Below are 22,410 nucleotides of genomic sequence, written 5' to 3'. Positions count from 1 at the left end.
CGGATAGGTCCTGCTCCTCCGCCATGTCTCCCCCGTCTGCCGCCGCCTCGGCCGCCTCCCCGGGGCCCGCCGCCGGGGTCCTTGCGAAGAGTCCAACGCCCACCTGGACGGGAAGGAGGGCGCGATGGAGCGGCGGCACGCGCAGCCCCGACGGCGGCCCGAGACGCGACGCGGGCACAGCTCCGAGGTGGCGGCCGCCGCGCTCCCCCTAAACCCACTGGAGCCCCCTGGGGTCCGCGCACATGCCAGACCCGGGCTTGGCCTCCCAGCGCCCGCCTCTGCCGCCTTCCCACCACCTGGTCCCAACCGTCTCTTGGTGTGGGTGGGTTTGGGTTTTTTTAAACCTCCTTTTGGGTGGAGGTTTGTTGTTGGAAAGGAAGAAAAACGGACTCTTTATTCTGCTCTAATCCTGGCTCCTGGAATTTCCCACCTTTTCTCTCACCTTTCCGGCTTCCCTTCTGCCTGCCCCCCCCACCCCATGGAGTCTAGAGAAGCTGGGTGGGGGGCAGGTACGGGTGTCAGTCACTCTCCACCCTGCCCGACCGCAGGGGCCCAGGCCCAGGCCCTGGAAGGCAGGAGCCGAGGAGCGGCCCGCGCACTCACTCACCTCCTCGGACCTCTCCTCCAGTCTGGGGCTCGTCCTTAGGAAGTGGAACACGGTGTCCCAAGGTGTGCGGTCCAGCTCGGGGCTGGGGGGTGACGCTGGTGGGCTGGGAGGGGGGGGCTGGGGGGCCCTAAGCCTCAGGCCACGGGCCTGGTCAGGACGGAGCCTGAATCCTCACCACCAACCACCCTGGCTGGACAGCCTGAGACTGACTGAGCACTGAGCTGCTGCCGAGGGCTGGGAAGGAAGGAGGGGGAGAGGGGGAGGGGGAGGGGAGGGAGGGAGGGAAGGGCAGAAGGTGGAGCCTCCAGCGCTGTCCTTCATCCCTAACACTCAGGGCTCCTCCGCCATCCCCCCCACCCCAGCTCCTGGGCGCTGCTGTCCCAGGCCCGTCTTGGGCCCTGGGCTTAATCAGGGAGCTGGAGGAGTGGGGGTGGCCAAGCCAGTAAAGCCAAGGGATGCAAGTGGGCAAGGGTCAGAATCTGTGGCTTGCAGGACCGCCAACCTCTACCAACAGGGACCCCCCCCCCAACCTCTAATCTCAGGTAGCGGGATGGGCAGGTGGCAAAAGATTGGGGACAAATGAGAACGCAGGCAAAATTTCGGTGGACGTGTGCAGGCGGCTGGCCTACGTGGCATCCTTTAAGCCATCTCTCAGAGTGCCTACGGTGGCCAGACGCTGCCTCTCGCCTGCCTCAACGGCCTCCCGTCCCCACTCAGGCTGCACTCTGCCTCCGCTGTTACAGCAAGAGAGAGAGCATGTGTGTCCATACCTGGTGAGGTAGGGCAGCTGGATCCCCCCCCCCTGCCCTGCCCAGTGCAGAGGCCGTGGCTCCACCCCTGTGCCCTTCTCCCCTGACACCTAGCACATGTAAGGGCTGGGCTGGCTCAAGGTGAAGAGGGAGGACTCAGGTTCCTGGGAGGCTGGCCAAGGGGCTTGGCTGGGGGTCCTCTTCAAGTAGGTCCGAAAGGCTTCTGAGGCCCTACTTCCTGGACCCCAACTCCCTCCACACTGGGTTCATGCTCTCTAGGTGTGTGTCGGGGTGGGGGGGGAGTTAAGTCCTGGTTGTCATGAAGTCCCCAACCCCCCGACCCCCATCCCACGCCCCAAGGGTGGGGACTTGCCCTGCCTTCCTCTGCTGCCTCTCTGCCTGCTTCTGTCCTCAGCCACCTCCCTAGAGGGGTGACCTTTCTCCTGTTACTTTCCAGTCCATCACCCAAGGCTCCTTTTCCTCTCCTCTTTCCTAGGTCTCTCCCCCAGAGGTCATAGCCCCTCTCTCTCCTCAAAGGTAGGTGTCAAGGCAGGGGTGTGGGTATCCGTGGAGGGGCAGGGGGAGCCCGGGCCATGCTGGTGGCCACGTGCAGGTCTGAGGTCTAGGGCCGGGCCAGGCCCTAGGCCCACCCCAAGGGAGTCTTGTCTAGAGTAGGGCTGCAAAGGGGGTCTAGGCAAGGCCTCATGCTTGGGAAAGGCCAAGGGGGTGGGGGGGTGGGTAATGGGACACAATGAGGTAGTCACACGAGGCAAAGCCATGTTGGGGGTGGGGGGAGCGGACATTGGAACACACACACACATACACACACACACACATGCTCGCACACACAGCCAGTCAGACAATCGGGCCAGTGTGTCTGGGGCCTCGGAGCCCAGTGAATTAGGAGTTTGATAAGGGTTTTCTCTTTCTCTTGCTTGCCGGCCTTGGACAATCTCCCCCCAGTTTTCCTCGACGCCACCCCCGGCGCTGCCAACCCTCCTCCCCCCGCCTCCCTTCTCTTCCCTGTGCCCAGACTCTTGTTCGGGGCCTTGAAACAGTGAGCTGTCTTTGTTCGAAATACAGGTGAACGGCAATCATGTGATTAACACACACACACATAAAAAGCTTTTTAACAGCGCCCGCCCGGCCTCAGAACCGCCCAGAGAGGAGCCGCCCTGGATGGACAGAGGGACGGAGGGACGCGCATCCAGCCGGTCGCGTCCAGCTGCCCGCAGCGGTCTCCGACTCTTGCTGCTGCCTGCCCGCTGCCCGCCTGCCCGGCATCTCTCGATCCCGGTGGGTCCCCACTCATCCTTCCATCCTTGGTTCCTCCTCTAAGAGGGAAGGACTTCCCTGCTTCCTGTGGTGTCTGCCATTTGGCCTGAGACCCCCCCTGGGGCAGGAGGGGGAAACTGTGGAGGGAGAGGGCCCAGGGTATGAAGCTGGGTGTGGGGTCCCACAGCGCCCCTCTCCGGCTCCCCGCCTCCTCCCTCGCTCTCCTTGGTCCATTTGTGCCAGGATGGGGGTGGGGGTAGCAGTGGGCCCTCTCGGTCTGTAGAGGAGCCACACTGGACAGAGGGGGGCCCCCTCTCTTCCCCTCCCTCTGTTTCTCTCTTTCTCCCCTCCCCCAAACTGCCTGTTTTTTCAGTGCTGTGCTCGGGCTTTCTGCTGAGGGGTGCTGGGTGAGGCAGGGGGATCTACAGGGGTGCAGGGAAGCAGGTGCACAGAACTGTGGGCATGGGGGGGGACCCCCTGCTGTGACCACCGCCCTGTGCTGGCAACTGTGACCCCTTCATCCCATCCCAGGCCCTGGGGGCCCAGCTTTCCCAGCAGAGAGGTCAAAGCCCCCCTAGCCATGCCTGGAGGCAGTGACCCCCAGTATCTTCCTGCCTGCCTCCCAGGACAGGATTTTTGGAGAGAGGGGAGGGACCTGCATGAAGGCACCCAGGCCTCTGCCCTTGGCGGAGCAGCCACGCCCCCATCCAGCCTGCCCATCTCTATGAGCTGCTGCCGTGGTGGTGGGCTCTGTGGCCTGTCCTCTCTCTCCCCAGCAGAGAGGGGCCCGGCCTGGGGGTGTAATGGTGGAGGTCCAGGCTTCCTTCCCTGGGTGGGGAGGCCTCTCGGGACCCACAGGCTCTTCCTGGGACCCCGCCTGGGTTCTGTTGCTGCTGCTCCCATGGCCCCTGGCAGCCAGGAGTAAAGCCCACTGAGCACCTCGCCCCAGGCTGCTTCCGTCAGCAGTGACCTTTAACCCCGTAACTCCCAAGTGGTCTTCCTAGGGCACTGGGCCTGCATTCTGGAAGGCTCCGCTCTTGGTTCCCTGCCCTGGGTCCTGGTCCCTCATCTGTCACCTGGTCGGTGACCCCCAGTACTCCCTGCCTGCCTCCCAGGACACACGGAGCCGGGATGGGGGACATAGGCTCTTCGGTGGGTGGGGCAGGGGCTGTGCAGGGGTGACAGGGGTGGTGCCCATCAAGTCGAGGCTCTGCTTCAGCCTCAGTTTCCCCAGGTGGGTAGGAGGCTCTTCCTGACTGAGGGCCAGATGAAGAGACACTAGGAAAGCACTTTACCACCTTTAGGCACCTGCTTGGTCTAGGCTGTCACTCCCTCCCTCCTTTAGGCCTGTGGCCCTGTCCCTGACACTTCAAACGGGCGCTATCCACCTCCAGGGCCCTTGGGGGGCCCTTTTAACCCTGGTTTGGGCAGAAGGGGGTGGCCTAGGGTTGTGCTTTTCAACATAAATGTGTTTGGAAGCCTGGCTCCCTTTCTTCCGTTCCGCGATGGGACCTGAAATTCTGCATTTCTGACCAGCTCCTAGGCAGTCGTCTGGAGAATTGGTTCCAATTCTTGCTGAACTTTAGAATCATGTGTGAAATTAAAAAAGAAATACCAAAGCCTGGATCCCCCCCATAGACCCCCTAATTCCGAATCAGGGGTGGGGGTCCAGACCTGTTTACTTTGTGAGCCCCCTGAGCCTTGCTGTCCTTCATTGGGTCTCTGGCACCAGAGCTGGAGGCCAGAAGTGCAGTCCTGCTGGGCCAGGTGGGGAGTGGGGAGATGTGGCGGGGGCGGGGCTACGCACTGGGGAGAGGGACGGCTCAGGGTGCACAGGTCAAGGGTCAGGACAGAAGCTTATTCTGTCTGGGCTAAGTGTAGAAGGAGGATGGGAGCTCTGCTCTCACTGCCTCAGGGCAGGCTGCGTTCTTGGTTTGGAGCACCGTAGAAGGAGCTCTGGACTTGGAGTCCAGGGCCTGACGTCCGGCCGTTAGCATCCACGTGGCCTTGGGCCATTTATGCTGTTACCTTCTCAGGACTTGGTTTCTGCACATGTAAAATGCTGATATTGGAGATAGATGGGAGAATTAAGTAACAACACATACGTGCACACACGTGCCTGGCTCGGCGTTGGCTTTGGGGCGCTGTAGTGATTTACATGCTGGGAGGCGGGAACCATGCTCAGGTTCAAGGGCACAGGTGTTCACTGCGCTGCCCACCTGCATTTAGGAGCTTATCATCTGCCCTTTGGATCCCAGCATGCATCAGACCGGGGTGGTGCGTCATAAGCTCCACGGGGGTGGGCCGCCCCCAGCCTGTGTCCCCTCGACAGCAAAGGGCCACACTGCCAGGGCCTCCCCGGGGCCAGCCCAGCTCCGAGCACCCCTGTTCTCTCAGCAACCCAGGGAGTAGGTGCTTTCAATCTCTTTCTGGGAAGGAAACTGAGGCACAGGACATTCAAGGGACAAGCCCGACCTCACCCAGCTAGTGATGGCGGGAATGTTTTGGCACCTGCAGTTTACCTCCTGGGCCTCTGACCACTCTGCCCTCCTGCCCCTAGACCCCAGTGCAGCTGCAGGCCAGTTGTGGCCTCCCCCTTCCCCTCCTCCCCCCACCCTCCTCCTCTTTCTCCTCCTCCTCCAACCCTCATAGGCCTCCGCACTTTCTCTGCACTTTCTCTGCACTTTCTCTGCACTCCCTGTCACTGCTCAAAGCCCTTTCTTCAGGGACGGGTTCCTGAGCACCTCCTTAGCCGGAATTCTTTTCCTGTGTTACTTCCCTGTGCAGGAGGAGGTGGCCCCTTACCTCCCCTCCAGTCTCCACTTCCTACTCAGAGCCCCCTGAGGGCAGGGCCCTGCCTTCCTCTTGGTGTGGGCCTCCCCAGGGCCAAGCATGACCTCAGGGAGTCTTTCTTGAGTCAAGTTGCTGTCAGCGGTCCAAGGAGGAAGAGATAGGCGAGGCCGGAGCGGGTGGACTGGCTCCTGCCCTCTTCTCAGAAGCCTTCCAAGAAGGAGCCTGCGTGTTCTGTCCTCCAGCCCCAGCTGCTAGAAAGCCCTTCCTGGTGTCTGCCCTGAGTCTCTCAGGCCAAGGCGAATTTTCGGGAAGGTACTCTCCAGATGGGGCACCGGGAGCTCAGAGTTGGGAGAGGCCTACACGGAAACCTAGCTCCTTGACACAGCCCAAAGGCGTCTGCGGCTGTGCGGGCGACAAGGACCGCTCGAGTTCCAGCTGGGCGGTGGAGGCCGTGGCTGCCTCGGCCGCCTCTGCCCTCTCCTGGCCTCAGTTTCCCCATCCATAAAATGAGGGGCAAACTAGGTTTTCTCTGAGGGTGTTTCCAGAATTGGTAGCCCATGAATTATATTTCAAGACAAGAGGCCAACACATGACCCAATGTTTCCAAGACTTCGTGCTCCTCAGACAAGGATCGGCATTTCTTGAAAAGACAGCTTTGTGAGCAAATAAATTATGGAGACACTGGTTTCCCCTTCCTCTTTTTAGAGACGTGGGGCCTGTTAGGGGATCAAAAGCTCTAAGTTCTGCAGCTAAGAAATGGATCTTTGTTTAAATATATATATATGTGTATATATATATATTAATCTCTATTTATTTTGAGAAAGAGACAGGGTGTGAGCTGAGCAGGGAAGGGGCAGAGAGAGAAGGAGACACAGAATCCAAAACAGGCTCCAGCCTCTGAGCTGTCAGCACAGAGCCCGATGCAGGGCTTGAACTCATGAACCGTGAGATCATGAACTGAGCTGAAGTCTGACGCTCAACTGACTGAGCCACCAGGCACCCTTAAGTATATATTTTTTAATATTTATTTTATTTTTGAGAGAGACAGAGTGTGCATGGAGGAAGGGTAGAGAGAGAAAGGGAGGCACAGAATCTGAAGCAGGCTCCAGGCTCTGAGCTGTCAGCACAGAGCCCGACGCGGGGCTCGAACTCAGGATCCATGAGATTGTGACCTGAGCTGAAGTTAGTCGCCTAACCGACTGAGCCCCCCAGGCACTCCAGAAATGGATCTTTGTTTAAAATATTTATCCCCATGCCATCCTCAGCCATGTGCACTGTCCCTACCTCCACTCTGCGACCCAGGCCCCAGCAGGCCAAGCCGAGGCCTCCTTCACCTTTGCAGCAGGACATTGTCCTGCAGGGGTGTGGACCTGCGAGCTGGGTCTCTCTCGCCTTCCGGCATGATGCCTGGCGTGTGGAAGGTGCTCAGGGACACAAACGAATGAATGACTCTGGGTAGACGAACGTACACAGGCAGCAACATGCGGTGCTCTTGAGCCCGACCCTCTGGGTTCGAATCCCGGCACCTCCACTTATTAGCTGCGTGTCTTTGGCAAACGACTTAACGTCTCCAGGTCTCAGCGGCGTGGGGAGGACTGAACTGGATGGAGTACATAAGCATTTAGGACAGTGCCTGGCACCTTACAGGGCTCAGCAAATGGCAGCTATCATTATCGGCATCTGGGGAATCTGCCCTCGGAGGGTGGCTTTCGGTTTTGACCTTGGCCTTGATAGGAGTCATTGCTTCTTTTCCCATCTGAGTGCTGTTTCTGTTACTGGACATTCTCCCACCAGCCCCTCGGAACTAGAGGCTGGCAGGACATGGGGAGGACCACCATCCCGCTGAATGAGAGCAGGAAGGGAAGTGACTGACTGTGATTGGTTGGGGTCACATGGCTCTTTAGTCTTGGAACATGACCTCTCTGCCATGGCTTTTGGCCCCGGGCCTCCTGACAATCCACCCCTAGGCAAGGCTCTGCTGCCTGTGGGCTAGTGAAGAGGGGTGCGTGCTCAGCATGTCGTCGGGGAGCTTGTTGATGAGCAGGGGGTTGGGTCACTCATCCGGATGTGCCCATGCGGTTATTACGGTGACATGGCACGGACGTGCGTGAGAATGACAGGGGAGCGAGGAAGGGGGAGGGAAGAAGGGCAGGGTGGCGGAGGGCCAAGCGTGGCTTTTTTCAGCGGGGACCCTGCTCTTGACCTGGAGTGGGGCTGCTGCTGTCAGAGCAGGGTGGGCTGCGTGTGGCTAACGAGGGTCTATGAGCTTTCATCACCTGGGCAGCCTGGGGCGAGGGGCTTGTCCAGATTGCCCAGGTGAGGAGGTGACTGTCTGCCCGCACCAGCGAGCCTGTCATTTCGCTCTGTCATCCAGGGCGTTACCAGGGCCTGGACTATGGATACCAATGGACGGGGGACTGGGCTGGGCATGAAGGAAGGCATTTGAGCTTGGCGTTGTGAACACGTCTCTGCTCTTGCAAAGTTCCCCTCTGTCCCCTGAAATGAAAACAGAGCAATTTAGTGGGATGTCAGTGTTTGTACAAGTCCAACGGGGCCTCTCCGCAGGAAGGTTACCTTACCCTTTGAGGATGTCACTTTATTTAATTTTTTATTTATTTTCAAGAGACACAGAGGAGGGTTAGAGAAAGAGGGAGACACAGAATCTGAAGCAGGCTCTAGGCTCTGACCTGTCAGCACAGAGCCTGACACGGGGCTCGAACTCGTGGGCCGTGAGATCATGACCTGAACTGAAGTCAGATGCTCAGCCCACAGAGCCACCCACGCACCCCGAGGATGTCCCTATATAACAATGACAAGGGAGCTGAGTGATGAATCTGTGCTCTGGAGCCAGAGACGCCAGGGTTCAAATCCAGCTGTGCCCCACTAATCTGCCATGGGATTGGGCTGCATACGCATCTCCATAACCAGTGTCTTCATCTGTAGGATGAGGATACTGATTCTCGCCTCCTGGGAATGTCGCAAAGATAAAAAATAAAACAAAACAAAAAACCAATGAGAAATAGGAAGCACCTTGCACGGTGCCTGAGACAAAACGTACCCATGGTCATTGCCTTCTCAGTTCATTGGCGGGTTAGTGCCCAGCGCTCTCCGGGTTGGAGAGCCAATGTATTGGGTGTGATAACGTCTTGGCTCTAACACACTCGGGAAAACCTCTTCCCTTTCTGGGGGGAGGAGACGTACTTTCCGCGATAAGAGCGAGGGACTCGGGCACAACCCTGGGGGTGTAGACTCGCACGCCCAGGTGCTCCGGTTCAGCAGAACGTGTGACATATCCGTGAGGCTGCCAGGCATGGGGATTTTGTCTGTCTTGCCTCCCTACCAGGTGGCAGGTTGAGAAGCCAGAGAGTCTGAACATCTCTCGTCTGGGGCTAGAATCCGAGTGGAAAACTCTGCTTTGACAGGTGCAGTGGGGAGGAGCTGCTCCCAGCTCTGCCATGGCTCCAGACTCTGGCTGTGTGGCCTTGGGGCAATCAGCCACCCTCTCTGGGCTTTGCTCCTCCCTTCATCTGTACAATGAGAGAGCTGGCCTCAGATCTCTGGGGGCTCTTTCCGATTTATCAGCAGGAGTTTCTGTGGTCTATAGGAAAAGGCCCCATGTCCGGGCCCCACTCTCATCCTGAAACTGTAGCCAGAGTGGTTACCGAGCTGCCTCCACTAACGCTCTCCCTTCGCTGAACTTGAGCTGTCACCTGGTGGGCCTCTCTGGGGGTTCAGCCTAAAGGCTGCGTCTAGAGACACCTCCTGATTCTCCAGTGTCTGTTATTCCCCTCGACAGCAGACTGGCCTTTTCCTTTACAGCACTCACTGCAATTTATGATTTTATATTTGTTGTGAGACTAGTTATTCCTTGTCTTCCCACAAAAAATGTCACGTCCGTCCTTGGCGATCGGCTAAGTGCCGCAAGCCGGAGGTGCCTGCCGAATGAAGGGGTGAGTGAACGAATGAAGGGGAAAGGGCAGAAGAGGAAGGGGTAAGAGGCCTGGAGGGGTGAAGAGAGCAAGGAAGGAGGCCGGGTCTGCGGGCTCGAGGGAGGAGCCTGGTCCAAGGTCTCTCACGGGACGGCGAGGCAGGCGAGGCAGGTGGCTTGGTCCCCTGTGTCTGGTGTTCTTCCTTCTCCTGCAACTGGGGGGCCCCTGGAGGGACAGGCTGGGTGCAGTGAGATGCCAAGCCCCCAAGGACCTAGGGAAGGGGGACCTCAGCCAGCTCCTCGGGCCGCTTCGCCCCTTTCCCCCAGCGGGCCGGAAGGACAGGGCAGATCTGTCAGCTTTAGACACCATCGCCCCAGGGGACCCAGCCCTGAGTCCTAGGAGGCCAAGGGAAAGAGGTGGGGGGGGGACAGGAAGCACCCGGGTCTTTCCCTCCTCCCTCCGGCCCCACCCTCCGCCCCCATCTCTGGCTGGAGCTCGCAGCCCCAGGCCTTGGCACTAAGGGGACGGGGGCGGGGAAATGGGGGACAGAAATCCTCTTTTGGCCCAATGTCTTCTTCTCCCCCTGTTTGATTTCTGGGCCTCAGGATGGCGACTGACCTGGCAGCCCCGGAAAAGCTGGGCCCTGGCCTTGGGGCTAGAGAGATAGAGGGAAAGGAAGGGGGCACTGTCCCCTTAAGGCCTTCCCACGTGCCTGGCACCTTGGGGACCCACCCTGCAGCCTAGGACCTGGGGGTGGGGGGACCCTCACTGTGAGGTGTGGCTGTGTGGCCATCGGCATCCCCCTCATCTGTCAGCATGGCCCACAGGGTCCAGGAGCTTGTTGTAAATCCTGAGTCCCCGGCCCCATTCTGAGTCATAGGTTTAGGTGGGAATCTGTTTTTATTTTAAGTTTATTTATTTATTTTGAGAGAGGCAGAGATAGCACAAATCGGGGGAGGGGGAGGGAGAAGGAGAATCCCAAGCAGGCTTCGAGTGGCCCATGCAGAGCCCGACGTGGGGCTTGAACTCATGAAACCGTGAGATCATGACCTGAGCTGAAACCAAGAGAGTCAGGCGCTTAACCAACTGAGCCTCCCAGACACCCTCGGAATCTCTTTTTAAAAAGCTCCACTGTGACTCTGGGGCAGCTGGTGGGGACACTATGGGAACAGAGGGTGTCCGAGGGCCCTGTCCCCAGCCTCACAAGCCCACTCCCCGGGCAGGCCATTTCTCCGGGCGCTGGAGCGCAGTGTTTGCAGGGAGTGGGGGCTGGGTGGGAGCTGCAGGGACCTGCAGAGATTCTAGGGAGCCTGGGAGGGCCCCCCCTTCCTCCTTCCTCCTCCACCTCGTCTTCCTCCAGACCTTCGCTCACTCACTTTTTCCCACGCCTGTCTCTGCCTCTTGTCTTATTCTCTGCCCAGATTCCCTTCTCTCTCTCTCTCCATGGCTTCCTCTTCCTCCTCTTTTCTGTCTGCAGCCTCCTGTCTCTGGGTGGCTTCGTAGTTTTGACCCCACCGCTCATTGCTCTCAGCATGTCCTTCCCTTTCCGGCCCACTCTGTCCCCGGGGGCCGGCTCTGTCCTCACTCTCCTTCTCTCTCCAGCCCGGCCCTGCTCTCAAGACCTCCATCTCTCTCGGGCTCTCTCTCCACAAATTTCTCAGTCTCTGCACCCCCACCCCCTTCCTGTGCCCCTGGCCATCCTTCACCTGCCCTGGAAATCTGGGGAGGCTGCCAGGGGGTGGAAGATCCCAGGAAAGCCAGGGAGGCAGCAGACGGGACAACTTAGAGAAGCTGAGACGTGTGCACATAGTTGCAGGGGGCCGAGGGCCCAGTGCTGCCTGTCCTGACCTTCAGATCTTCCCAGCCTGGCTCCAGTCCACGTTTCCGCTTGCCGCTCGCCAGGCCGCCTTGCCCTGACCACTTCCATGCATGGGCCACCTTGCTGCCCCCTGGGGCCTGTGCCCAGCACCCCACTGTCCTCTTCCTATTCCCAGCTTAACTGCCACTGCCTCTGGGGTCTTACCCCTACGCTCCCATGGCGCCATTTGGGGGGATGGGAAGAGGCAAAGGTGGGAGGATGGGTTCAAGTCCTTGTGAGGTGGTCCTCACTGACTTGACCGCAGAGCAGATGCTTATGCCTTCACACATGAGCTTTCCACCCCCCAGAGAGCCAAGGCGATGGGCTCAAGGGCGCATGGCAGGCTTGCAGAATTGGGTCAGTGGTGGTGAGAGGGTGGCAAGTGGGAATGGAGGGGATAGAGAAGGAGAAAGTGTCTTGATTTAGAAGCTAGGGACCTGAGTCCCGGGCTGTGCCACTACCTCGCAGAGGGACGAAGGTCATGCTGTCCCCCTCTCTGGGCCTCAGTTTCCCCATCTGGGCAGGGAGGGGCCGGCCTCGATCACCTCTGAGGCTCTTCTCACTCCCATTGTCGACGCTGGCAGGTGGGGGCAGGGGAGGCAAGGTGCGCTGTGACTCAACAGACCAGTTCCTCCTCCGTCCCCGGACTCAAGAGGCTCAGAAGGCCACGCACTTCTTGTCTCTCGTCAGTGACCTGCCTGGACAGGTGGCATCCTGCCTCCAGTCCTGTTAACCCGCTCAGGGCCAAGGGCAGGCCGAGGGCCGGAGTCTGCCAGCTGCCCCGTGAAGGGGCCTCCCTGGGGTCCAGAGACATCAGGCTGGCCCTGGCGAGGCCGAAGGCACCGGGCCTCCAACGCTTGGGTGGCGAGGCCTTCTGGCCACCAGGGCCTGGCTGACGGCCTCAGGCAAGGAGTTAGGGTCAGGATCCCCGGGGAGGTTGGCCTGTCCTGCATTCCATCCTGGGATTTCATTCCAGGAGCTCTGGGCTGGCGGAGCCCCTGGTTTTCCCAGACTCTCTCTCTGCATCCCACCTCCTGGCGGCCCCGCGGCCCTGGGTTGTGGGGACATCGGAGGAGCAGCCGGGAGAAGGGTTAAGTCAGGAACTCTGGGGATGCCTTTGGCCACGGCTATTCCTCCAGGAGAGGAGAACAAGGAGCCCATTCTGTGTGTGGGAATTAATAGCAAAGAGTCATCTGGGTGTCATTCAAGCCCTGATCAGCTCCCAGAGGAATGCGAGAGAGAGAGAGAGAGAGAGAGAGAGAGAGAGAGAGAGAGAGAGAGAGAGAGAGAGAGAGAGTTGCTGGTGGGGGTGGTGCGGGGAGAAGCCTGAGGCAGAGATGTCAAAGGAAGGGCATCAGGGTCCGGCTGGTGACAGGAGTCCTCCCTGGCAGGGTGGGCCCACGGCCCTAAGATCGGAGCTCTGCTTTTCATCACAGATGTAGCTCTGTTCCCACTTGGGATGGGGACCCCTTCTGTCATTCCATCACCCAGGGTCTCCTCCTTCTGTCTTCCCTCTTTCCCAGGATGACTACACCCTCCACCCCCATGTGACTGTCTCCTCTGAGGCCTGGAGCCCAGCCCAGGCTGTGGGCCTGTCAGGGCGGGTGACAGGCCTGCTCTCCGGGGTGCCCCGAGCCTGTCCCCATCTTTGCCTCGGGGTCCTTACTGTTCCATGTAGGAACAGCCCCGAGGCCGGCACTTTGGACAGCTGGCTCGGGCTCCCGAACTGTACCCTCCATCCTAGGGTCCGAGGCTTGGCTCCAGGTCCAGCTCAGACACATTCATGCCAGGGGCCCTCGGGCACCTTCAGCTGCCCGAACGTGGGAGGCCCCAGAGCACGTTGGCCCCCACAGGGGCCCAGCCCCTAAGCATGTCAGCCTCAGCCGTGGCCTGTGGGCTAGGTCTGCCACCTCTGGAGACCTCCTGAATGTCACGGCCTAAGGAAGGGCCTTGGTAAAGCTCTCAGTCACCCTCGATGGCCGAGGCCCCCGCAGGTCCCTGCGTCTCTCTGAGTCCTCTGCCCCTCAGCCCCGTGCCCTCACTCTGGCCCTCTGAGGCCCTTCCTGAGGCTGAAACGTGCCTTCACTGTGTGGAGCAGACAGAACTTGGGCTGCTGGGTGGGTCAAAGGATGAGGGCCTTGGGGCGGTCAGAACCGGGCCCCCCACCTCCTGCCTGAGTGACCTAGGGGTTCCCTTCTGTAAAATGGGGTCCGTAAACATTCACCTGGCAGCTTTGCTGTGAGGCCACAGGCATAAAGTGCCCGACACAATCCCAAACCTTGGAGTGTGTTGCTGTGTGTGTTGGTTGATCGTTACTCCTGGACGTGTGGGCACTCCCGCTGACCTCGGGCCGGAAGGCACGCTGTGTGTGCTGTCTCGCTGTCTGAGTCTGTGCCTGGCAGCCAGTGCCCCCTTGGGTGGGTTTAGGAACCCCATGGCTGGTGTTGGTGGGGGTGAGCTTCTCAGCCTCCCCTCCCCACTGGTGTGCCGGTATCGCTTCCACACCTGGGGACGCACCCGCCGTTCCTGGTGGATTGTGGTGTCTTTGTCCCCAACAGAGCAGTGCCGGGACAGTGTGCAGCCACTGGAGACCAGCAGTGTGCAGCCGGGGCCCTGGAAAGATCTGGGCCTTCGCTTCCTCCTCCGTAACGTGGTCAGCCTTCCTCACCAGGAGGCTCTGGGCGTGTCGAAGCCTGAAGGGGTCTTCGAGGTCGTCCAGCCCCACTCCCTGAAAGCGCATATGGGGAGCTGAGGTTTTTGGAAAGAGGGGGGCCTTTCTGAGATACTGAGGGACTCCTGGGTCCTGGTCTGAACTCAGCCTCCAGGAGCCAAGTGGACCTGAGTGATTCTGTCACCCATACCTGGGATGGGGACAGACAGGATTGACCGAAACAAAGGAGGTGGAGCCTCCTGCCAACAGAAAAGTGCTCTTGGGTTGGGAAGTTTTCAGGAGGGTCCATTTGGGTCCCTTCTGGCCTCCAGGAAGAGGAGGGCAGGTGGGCCACGCCTGTCTCTGTGCTCTTCGGCAGCTGCCATGTAGGGGTTGGGGGTGGCCCCACCCAGGGGAACAGACTCAGCATGGGTGCGAGGTGGGGCGGCCCAGGGGTTCCCTGCCTGGCTTGAGAGGTGGCGAGTGTTTGAAAGTGACATCCTCCAACATACTCAAAGCAGAGGGCGGGGCTAGCGAGGGCCCCAGGCTCTCTCTGCTCTGGGCACAGTCGCTGCCCTTCAGGAGCGCAGAGCCAGGTAACCTTGGCATTCTTTATTTGAGCTCTGGTTCTCTGCACAGGGCTTGGCATGTGGTTGGTGCTCAGGAAGGGCTGGTGGGATGGAACGGAGCGACCGGACAGCCCCGCTGCTGGCAAGATGATGCATTTGGGAGGGGGGCGTGTTTCTGAATCATGTCCGGAAGCAGAGGGGTGGGTGGGGGAGCAGGCAAGGAGTGCTGGCAGGTAGTGGGATCTGCGAGCGAGCGGCAGGGGAGGGGTGTTGAGGGAGGCTGGAGCACGGAGAACCTCCCAGTCTATGGTTCACTTCCTCACTCCGGCAACCTCTTCCTTGCTAGTTTCCTGCTCTGAGCCTCAGTGTTATTATCTGTTAAACAGCGATGGTAGGATGTGTCTCATGAGTCGTCATGAGGCCAGGAGTGGTGGTGTGTGGGCGCATCGTAGGCTCTTGACCGTGTAGATACATTGGACACTTAAACTGCATGACGAGGGGGCGCCTGGGTGGCTCAGGTGGTTAAACAGCTGACTTCGGCTCAGGTCAAGATCTCACGGTCCATGAGTTCGAGCCCCGCGTCGGGCTCTGTGCTGACAGCTCAGAGCCTGGAGCCTGCTTCGGATTCTGTGTCTCCCTTGTTCTCTGCCCCTCCCCTGCTCATGCTTGCTTTCTGTCTCAAAAAATAAACATAAAAAAAAGCAGTGTGATGTGAACAGCGATCTTTGGAGAGAATGGATGCAAATTTTAGAAATATTTCATAGGGTCACAAATACAGAAATAAATATGAGTTGTGTTATATTAGATTCATAAGGAATGATTTTTAGGGGAAATTCATGAGTTTAGTCATCATATGGACAGTGCCTGAGCGCTGCCCTGTGCCAGCTGGCTTCTGGCCTCCAGGGGTCCAGAGAGGAGTCAGGCACTGGTTCCCAAGGTCCCGTGTTCCATCAGAGAAGACGGATCGACAAACATCTCATTTGCTCCAACAGTGGTCACTGAGGGTGCATTCTTCCTAACCTTTGGCAGGGGGAGCTCAGGGCTCAAGGCCTGGAGGCTTTTCATCACCCCACAAAAATGAGAATCCAAACCCACAGTACCCGCTTCAAAAAAAAGAAAGAAAACAGCACAATAGAAATTAAGCAAAATTTCAAATGAAAAATCACAACAATCTCTTAAAATGTATTTATACCCAAACAATTATTTTTTTACTATGTGGTATGGGTATTTTTTAAAAAAGTTAAATGTTTATTTAATTTCGAGAGAGAGACAGAGTGCAAGCAGGGGAGGAACAGAGAAGGAGGGAGATACAGAATCTGAAGCAGGCTCCAGGCTCTAAGCTGTCAGCACAGAGCCCGACGCGGGGCTCAAACTCACGAACTGCGAGATCATGACTTGAGCCAAAGTCGGATGCTCAACCAACGGAGCCACCCAGACACCCCTTGGGGGTACTTTTTAATATGCTTGATATGATGTCGGGTCATTCTGGGAACTACAAGGGTCTTAGGAAATGATCCTGTGCACTGGGGGCTGAGGATGCCAGTAAAGGGATCTGTGCTGGGGCAATCAAGGAGGGCTTCCCAGTGGAGGGGATATTTGAATCAAACCTTAAACAGAGAGAAGGGTCTGAATAGAGGAAAAAGTGGCCTGACAGTAATTGAAGAAAAAGGAGCTATATGAACAAAGGTTCAGGGAGAGGAAAGCATATGGAGAATTTGGGAGAAGTGTAGGATGTTTGGAATGAATGCAAGATATTTTGGACTTAGGGTATGGAGAACAGGGGAGGGGCCAGAGTGACACTAGAAAGGTTGGTAAGAGCTTTAACCCGAGGAGTCACGGAGAAGCTTTAGGAAGGAGGAGATGTGGTAGGCAGCATAGTCAGACATTTATTTTTTAAAGTTCATTCTCAAAGCATTATGGGAGATGCATGCCGGGCTGAGGAGGAGGGAGGTGCTGGAAGAGACCGGACACAGGGAGGCCGGTTAGAAGGCTGGGATATTAATCCCGGTGAAAGACAGTGGGACCTGGCCTGGGACGAGGTCAGAGAGCAGAGAGGAGGAGGAGAGATTTGAGAGCCAGTCCTGCAGTGGCTGGAGGGAAAGACTGGAGGGCGGTGGGAATGCTCACACGGCACAGTTCCCTGGTGCTCACCGTGGGCCCCGGATGTCCTGTGATGTCTTTTCCAGAAGAAACTTCATCATGTCCCTCACACAGAGAAGGACCGGAGCGGGCTTCACCAAACTGAAGTCTGCGTTCCACGAACCTTCCACTAACCAGAATCCTCTATGCCCTGCACTTAAAAACAACTGTTGGAAAACATATAAAGGATATACATTCATGGTAGACAAATTAGAAAGTACAGGGAAACAGAATCAAGGAAGTAAAACTCCTAATCCCATTGTCCAGAGAGTGGTAACAGTTTGGTGAAAATGCTTCCAAACTTTTCTCCCTGAGCATGTGCGTCGGAATGTGTGTGGTCCGAGCAGCGAGGTGGTGGATGAGCTTGTCTTTAGGTGGAGAACAGGGTAGATGTTTGGGGTGCGCCCGAGTCCATGTGTGTCTGAGTGTTGGGCTTCCTCAGCTCCACGGTCAGCCAACTGTTCTAGATTCTCACTTTTGCTCATTTGATCTACCAGGAACTGAGAGAGAGGGTCCAGACCTCCTCTCTGAAGCAAAGTGCTTCAATTCTCTTGGAATCTCTTATGGCTTCTGCTTTGTGGATATTGATGCTGTTGTTTGGTGCATAGATATTTATTTTAAAAATATTTTCATAATGGCACCTGATGGCTCAGTGAGTTGAACGTCTGACTTGGGCTCAGGTCATGATCCTATGGTTCGTGAGTCTGAGCCCTGCATTGGGCTTGCTGCTGTGAGCACAGAGCCTGCTTCAGATCCTGTGTGCCTCTCTCTCTCTGCCCCTCTGCTCATTCCCCCCACCTCTGTCAAAAATAAATAAACATTAAAAATATCATTATAATGTTTCGCTTTATAAAGTCCATATTCTCATCATTTTTAATGCTCTTGTTCTAACTTTAACCTTGTCCTATCAGGCCCTAACTGTGTTTGCTTGGTGTCTGTTTACCATCAGCAAACAAATACACAGTGTAGATATTATTATCAGCAGTAGTAGGCTCCATACTCAAAGTGGGGCTCAAACTCACAGCCCCAAGATGAAGAGTTGTACGCTCTACTGACTGAGCCACCCGGAAGTCCCTACAGTGTAGATATTTAACTCTAGAGGCCAACGGAACTGAGTTGGAATCCTGATTCTGGCACTCGCAGGGTGTGGGGTCTTGGGCGAGTCCTTTAATGTTTCAAATCTCCATGGTCAACAAAGAGGCTGATAACCACCCACTTCGTAGGGTTGTTGGTGATTGAGAGAGAGGGAGTTGGCTCTGAGTGGGCACCCGCGTCTGCAGGGGAAGATGAGGCCTCCACAGAGGTCCCTTAGAGAATGTGTTGAGGGGGAGCACACTCATATGCAGACCTGATACCGGTGCCCACTGGGGCATCCACGTCTTCCTCAGTGGCTGGTAGCTTGGAGGATAGAGGCAGGAAGCCCAAGCGTCTTCTAGGAAGGGCAGGGGGTTGGGAGGAGCTCGGACGGAGAGCTTGGGGAGGACTGAGCTCACTGGTGAGGAGCGGGGGGGCGGGGGGCTCAGTATTTCCAGCAGGAGGCAGTCCTGAGGCACAGAGCGTGTGTGCAGACCAGTGGCTGCAGTGGTTTGTGTGGGGGCCAGGCTTGCGGGGAGAACTAGGAAGAGATGGGGCTGTGGAGTCCCTTACGGAGGGAATGTTAGGTTCAGGAGCCCCAGTCCTAAAAGGGAACCATGAAGGATTTCGGTTCAGGGGCTGCGGGGCACGTTCCCAAGCATTGCCGGGCTCGCCCTGGATGGGGTTGGATGGGAGAGTGGGGTTCTGGCTGGGGTGCCAGAGATGAAGGGTCCCGCCAGTGAGATGTGAGGATGGAAAGAGGTTGGTGACCCGCTGGTCTGTGTAGGTGGCAGGGTGAGGGGTTGTCAGGCAAATCGGGGATGGGAGGGGGGACTGTCACTGAAATGAGAAAATACAGAGCAGCACCCCCGCAAGTGAGGTTACAGACTGGTACCTTAGAAATTCCTTTAATAATTGGACATAGCTGTGATTTCCGGAGGCAGGGGAGATGAAATTTTATTAAATCTTTTTTTTAATGTTTTTTATTTATTTTTGAGAGACAGAGAGAGACAGCATGAGCAGGGGAGGGTCAGAGAGAGAGAGAGGGAGATACAGAATCTGAAGCAGGCTCCAGGCTCTGAGCTGTCAGCACAGAGCCCGACACGGGGCTTGAACCCACGAATCGTGAGCTCATGACCTGAGCCGAAGCCAGATGCTTAACCAACTGAGCCACCCGGGCGCCCCAATTCATTTTTTTAAACATACTTTTTTTAATGTTTATTTTTATTTTGAGAGAAAGTGAGCACACAGGGGAGGGGCAGAGAGAGAAGGGGGACAGAGGATCCAGGCTCTGCGCTGACAGCAGGGAGCCAAGGCAGGGCTAGAACTCATGAACCGGGAGATCATGACCTGAGCTGAAGTCAGATGCTCAATCGACTGAGCCACCCAGGCACCCCAGTCATTCATTTTTACTGTCACTTACAGAAGTATTGGCCCACAAAGGATTGGGTTTTAAAAAAAGTTTCTCCTTCCCTCCAGTGAGCTGGAGACGGGTGGTCCACATGGACAGCAGGTGTCCAGGGAGGGTGGTGAGGTGGTCAGAGAAGGCAGGGATGGCGGGTGGGGGTGGCAAGGGATCTTGGGATTGTTTCCAGGGCCAGAGGGTCAGAGTGAAGAGCGGTAAGCAGACCTCAGCTCTCTCTCCCATAGTGAGGGCCATCTTCTTCCAGCCATACTTCTCTGGTCATTCATTCGACAACCATTTAGAGAGCCCAGGACAGGTGTCATAGCACAGCAAAATTTTTTTAATGTTTATTTATTATTGAGACAGAGAGACACACAGAGTGAGCAGGGAAGGGTCAGAGAGAGAAGGAGACACAGACTCCGAAGCAGGGTCCAGGCTCTATGCTGCCAGCACAGAGCCCGACGCGGGGCTCAAACCCACGAACCACGAGATCATGACCTGCACCGAAGTCCAACGCTTAACAGACTGAGCCACCCAGGTGCCCCATAGCACATTTTCATACAGAGGGGAGTGAGCCAGATCCTTGTCCCCTTGGAGCTGACTGACCCCCTCTTACTCCCATCCTAAATGGGCGGGGGATGTCAGCTCAGCCCTCAGCTCGGGGGAGAGGGCCGTGGGCTGACTTGGGATCACCGTTAGAGTTCCTGGGGCGCACCATCTCCTGGGAAGCTGCAGGCTCACAAAAATCTGGAAGGACCTGGATTTTTTTAAAAGATTTTATTTTATTTTATTGTTTTTAAAGTTTTATTTATTTAAGTAATCTTTACACCTAACATGGGGCTTGAGCTTATGACCCCGAGACCAAGAGTGGCATGTTCTTCTGACTCAGCCAGCCAAGTGCCCCATTTTACTTTTGGGGGCTGCCTGGATGGCTAGTTGGTTAAATGTCTGACTCTTAGTTTTGGCTCAGGTCATGATCTCACCGTTTTGGGAGTTTGAGCCTTACATTGGGCTTCGCATTGACAATGTGGAGCCTGCTTGGGATTCAAGGTCTCCCTCTCACTCTGACCCTCCCCCCCTTGTGCTGTCTCTGCCTCTCTCAAAACAAACAAACAAACAAACGAATAAACAAACAGACTTAAAAAATTTTTACCTTTGGGGCACCAGGGTGGCTTAGTCAGTGGAGGTCCAACTTTGGCTCAGGTCATGATCTCGAGTTCATGAGTTCAAGTCCCACATGGGGATTGCTGCTGTCCATGAGGAGCCCACTTCAGATCCTCTGACTCCCTCTCTCTGCCCTTCCCCTACTTGTGCTCTCTCAAAAATAAACAAACATTTAAAAAAAAGATTTTCTTTTTAAGTAATCTCTACACCCAAGATGGGGTTCGAACTTACAACCCTGAGATCAAAAGGTGCCTGCTCTACCGACTGTGCTGGCCAGGCACACCTTGAAAGAACTGGATTGTACTAGTTATGAGTGCTCCATTTCTCAGTGAATAAAAGCAAGAGGTCCAAAGAGGGCAAGGGATATGTCTGAGGGCACCAGGCCGGGGTCAAGTTCAAAAGTGGAACTTGACCCTGATTCCTGACTTGAGGTCCTGCACACAGGGCTGGGCTCCCGGGAGCCTGAAAGGAGCTATGGGAGCACCCACACAGTGGGGGCCATGTCTCTGGCATCCCCAGCCCCTTCCTCAATCGGTCTCCTCACAGCAGGACTGTGGCTGGGGTGGGAGGACCTCTGGAGAGGGCAGGGGTGGGGGAAGGGAGCAGTCTCAGTGACAGGGGAGAGGCTGGTAAGGTGGGCAGCAGTCCGGTGGCTCGCAGGCACGGCGGTGGGGGGACACCTAGCTGCTGGGAGGTAGGTTCAGGGACAAGAGTCCTGACCCGAGAGAATGAGCCAGGAAAAGGAAGGCCCCCAGTTCCGTGGAGGTGCCAAGAGAGGCAAAGGCCGGAGTGGACCGCGGCTCTGGGAGCCCAGCAAGTGAGAGGAAGCTGGAGAGGCCGGTGGCCGACACCGGGTGTCAGGCTGGGTCGAACCAAGGGGCAGCTTCCGAGCCTCCGAGACCGGCTTCCACGTCACAGGAAGAAGGTGGGAGCAATTCTTCGCTGGGATCCTGGTTCCCAAGGAGGCGGCCCGAGGCCTCTGTCCTTACTGTGCCTGGCATGGGCCCCACACAGCCATGCCGAGTAATGGGTAGTGAATAAATGAATGTCTAAGCGAGGGATGACGGGATCTCAAAGCGGTTTAGCTGCGGCCGATTTCTGTCCGGATGACACTGGGAATCAGGGCAGTCAGGCTGCCCTGTGCCGGCCAGCGGGAATGGAGCTGCACACAGAGTGAGTGTGATCTGTGTAATCCGCCCCTGCCCCCCTTTGGGACCCTGCCCACCTTTCCCCCTGTCTTCCCTCCTTTAACTCCTCTGCTCCTTTTGAATGAAGCCGTTTGTATTTTATGTGCCCTTCTTTTCCTCACGTCCCCTTTGGACCAAGGCAGAGAGAACACCTAGAGACTAGGGAGGATTCTTATTCCTGGTGCTGTAATAAGACGTGCCAGTGGTCCCCCCTGGCTTTGGGATGGGGGCCTGGCAGGAGGAATCTGGTTGTAGATGCCAGGTGTGGTAGGAGCTCCGATCGGGTGCCCCCAGCACTGGGGAGACGGCTGAGCATACAGGTTAAGAGCACAGGGTCTGGAATACCCTTAGGCATGCTTAAAGCTCTCCACATCTCAGTTTCCCCATCTGTAAAGTGGGCAGAATGACAGCACCACTTCTGGATACAATTGTGATCTATGGAAAGTACTCAGAACGTGCCCGGTATGCATGAAACATTCCTTTTTTTTTTTTAGTGTTTATTTATTTTTATTAAAAAAATTTTTTACTGTTTTTGTTTATTTAAAAAATTTTTTAATGTTTTTTATTTATTTTTGAGAGACAGAGAGAAACAGTGCGAGCAGGGGAGGCTCAGAGAAAGAGAGAGACACAGACTCTGAAGCAGGCTCCAGGCTCTGAGCTAGCAGTCAGCACAGAGCCTGATGCGGGGCTCGAACCCACAACCGTGAGGTCATGACCTGAGCTGAAGCCAGATGCTCAACCGACTGAGCCACCCAGGCGCCCCTGTTTTTATTTATTTTAGAGAGAGAGAGAGAGAGACAGTATGAGCAGGGGAGGGTCAGAGAGGGAGACACAGAATGTGAAGCAGGCTCCAGGCTCTGAGCTAGCTGTCAGCACAGAGCCTGATGTGAGGCTCGAACCCACAAATGGTGAGATCATGACCTGAGCCACCCAGGCGCCCCTTAATGTTTATTTTTGAAAGAGAGCGAGTGGACGGGGAAGGGGCAGAGAGAGAGGGAGAGAGAGAGGATC

General features: G+C 56.7%; 1 protein-coding gene and 1 long non-coding RNA gene across 2 annotated transcripts in view; one reads left to right on the top strand and one right to left on the bottom strand.

Annotated features, from left to right (window-relative positions):
- Window positions 1-1,818, bottom strand: part of SOX10 (SRY-box transcription factor 10) — an 11,189-nt gene extending 9,371 nt beyond the window's left edge. The window contains 5 exon segments of the mRNA XM_029955414.1: window positions 1-103; window positions 608-760; window positions 762-809; window positions 812-841; window positions 1,807-1,818. The exon segment at window positions 1-103 is cut by the window's left edge and continues 391 nt beyond it. Of these exon segments, the coding sequence (XP_029811274.1) occupies window positions 1-103; window positions 608-760; window positions 762-809; window positions 812-841; window positions 1,807-1,818 (346 nt within the window).
- A 37-nt stretch (window positions 1,819-1,855) lies between these two features.
- LOC115303702 overlaps window positions 1,856-22,410 on the top strand; it is a 61,082-nt gene continuing 40,527 nt past the window's right edge. Inside the window, exons 1-2 of the long non-coding RNA XR_003914202.1 lie at window positions 1,856-1,893; window positions 2,482-2,652. This is a non-coding gene — a long non-coding RNA (uncharacterized LOC115303702). The remainder of the gene's footprint in view (window positions 1,894-2,481; window positions 2,653-22,410) is intronic.

The sequence above is a fragment of the Suricata suricatta genome, chromosome 10 (genome assembly GCF_006229205.1).
Source record: "Suricata suricatta isolate VVHF042 chromosome 10, meerkat_22Aug2017_6uvM2_HiC, whole genome shotgun sequence".
Taxonomy (NCBI): Eukaryota; Metazoa; Chordata; class Mammalia; order Carnivora; family Herpestidae; genus Suricata; species Suricata suricatta.
Note: the sequence above shows the minus strand (reverse complement) of the source record. Positions and strands in the feature narration are given on the sequence as shown.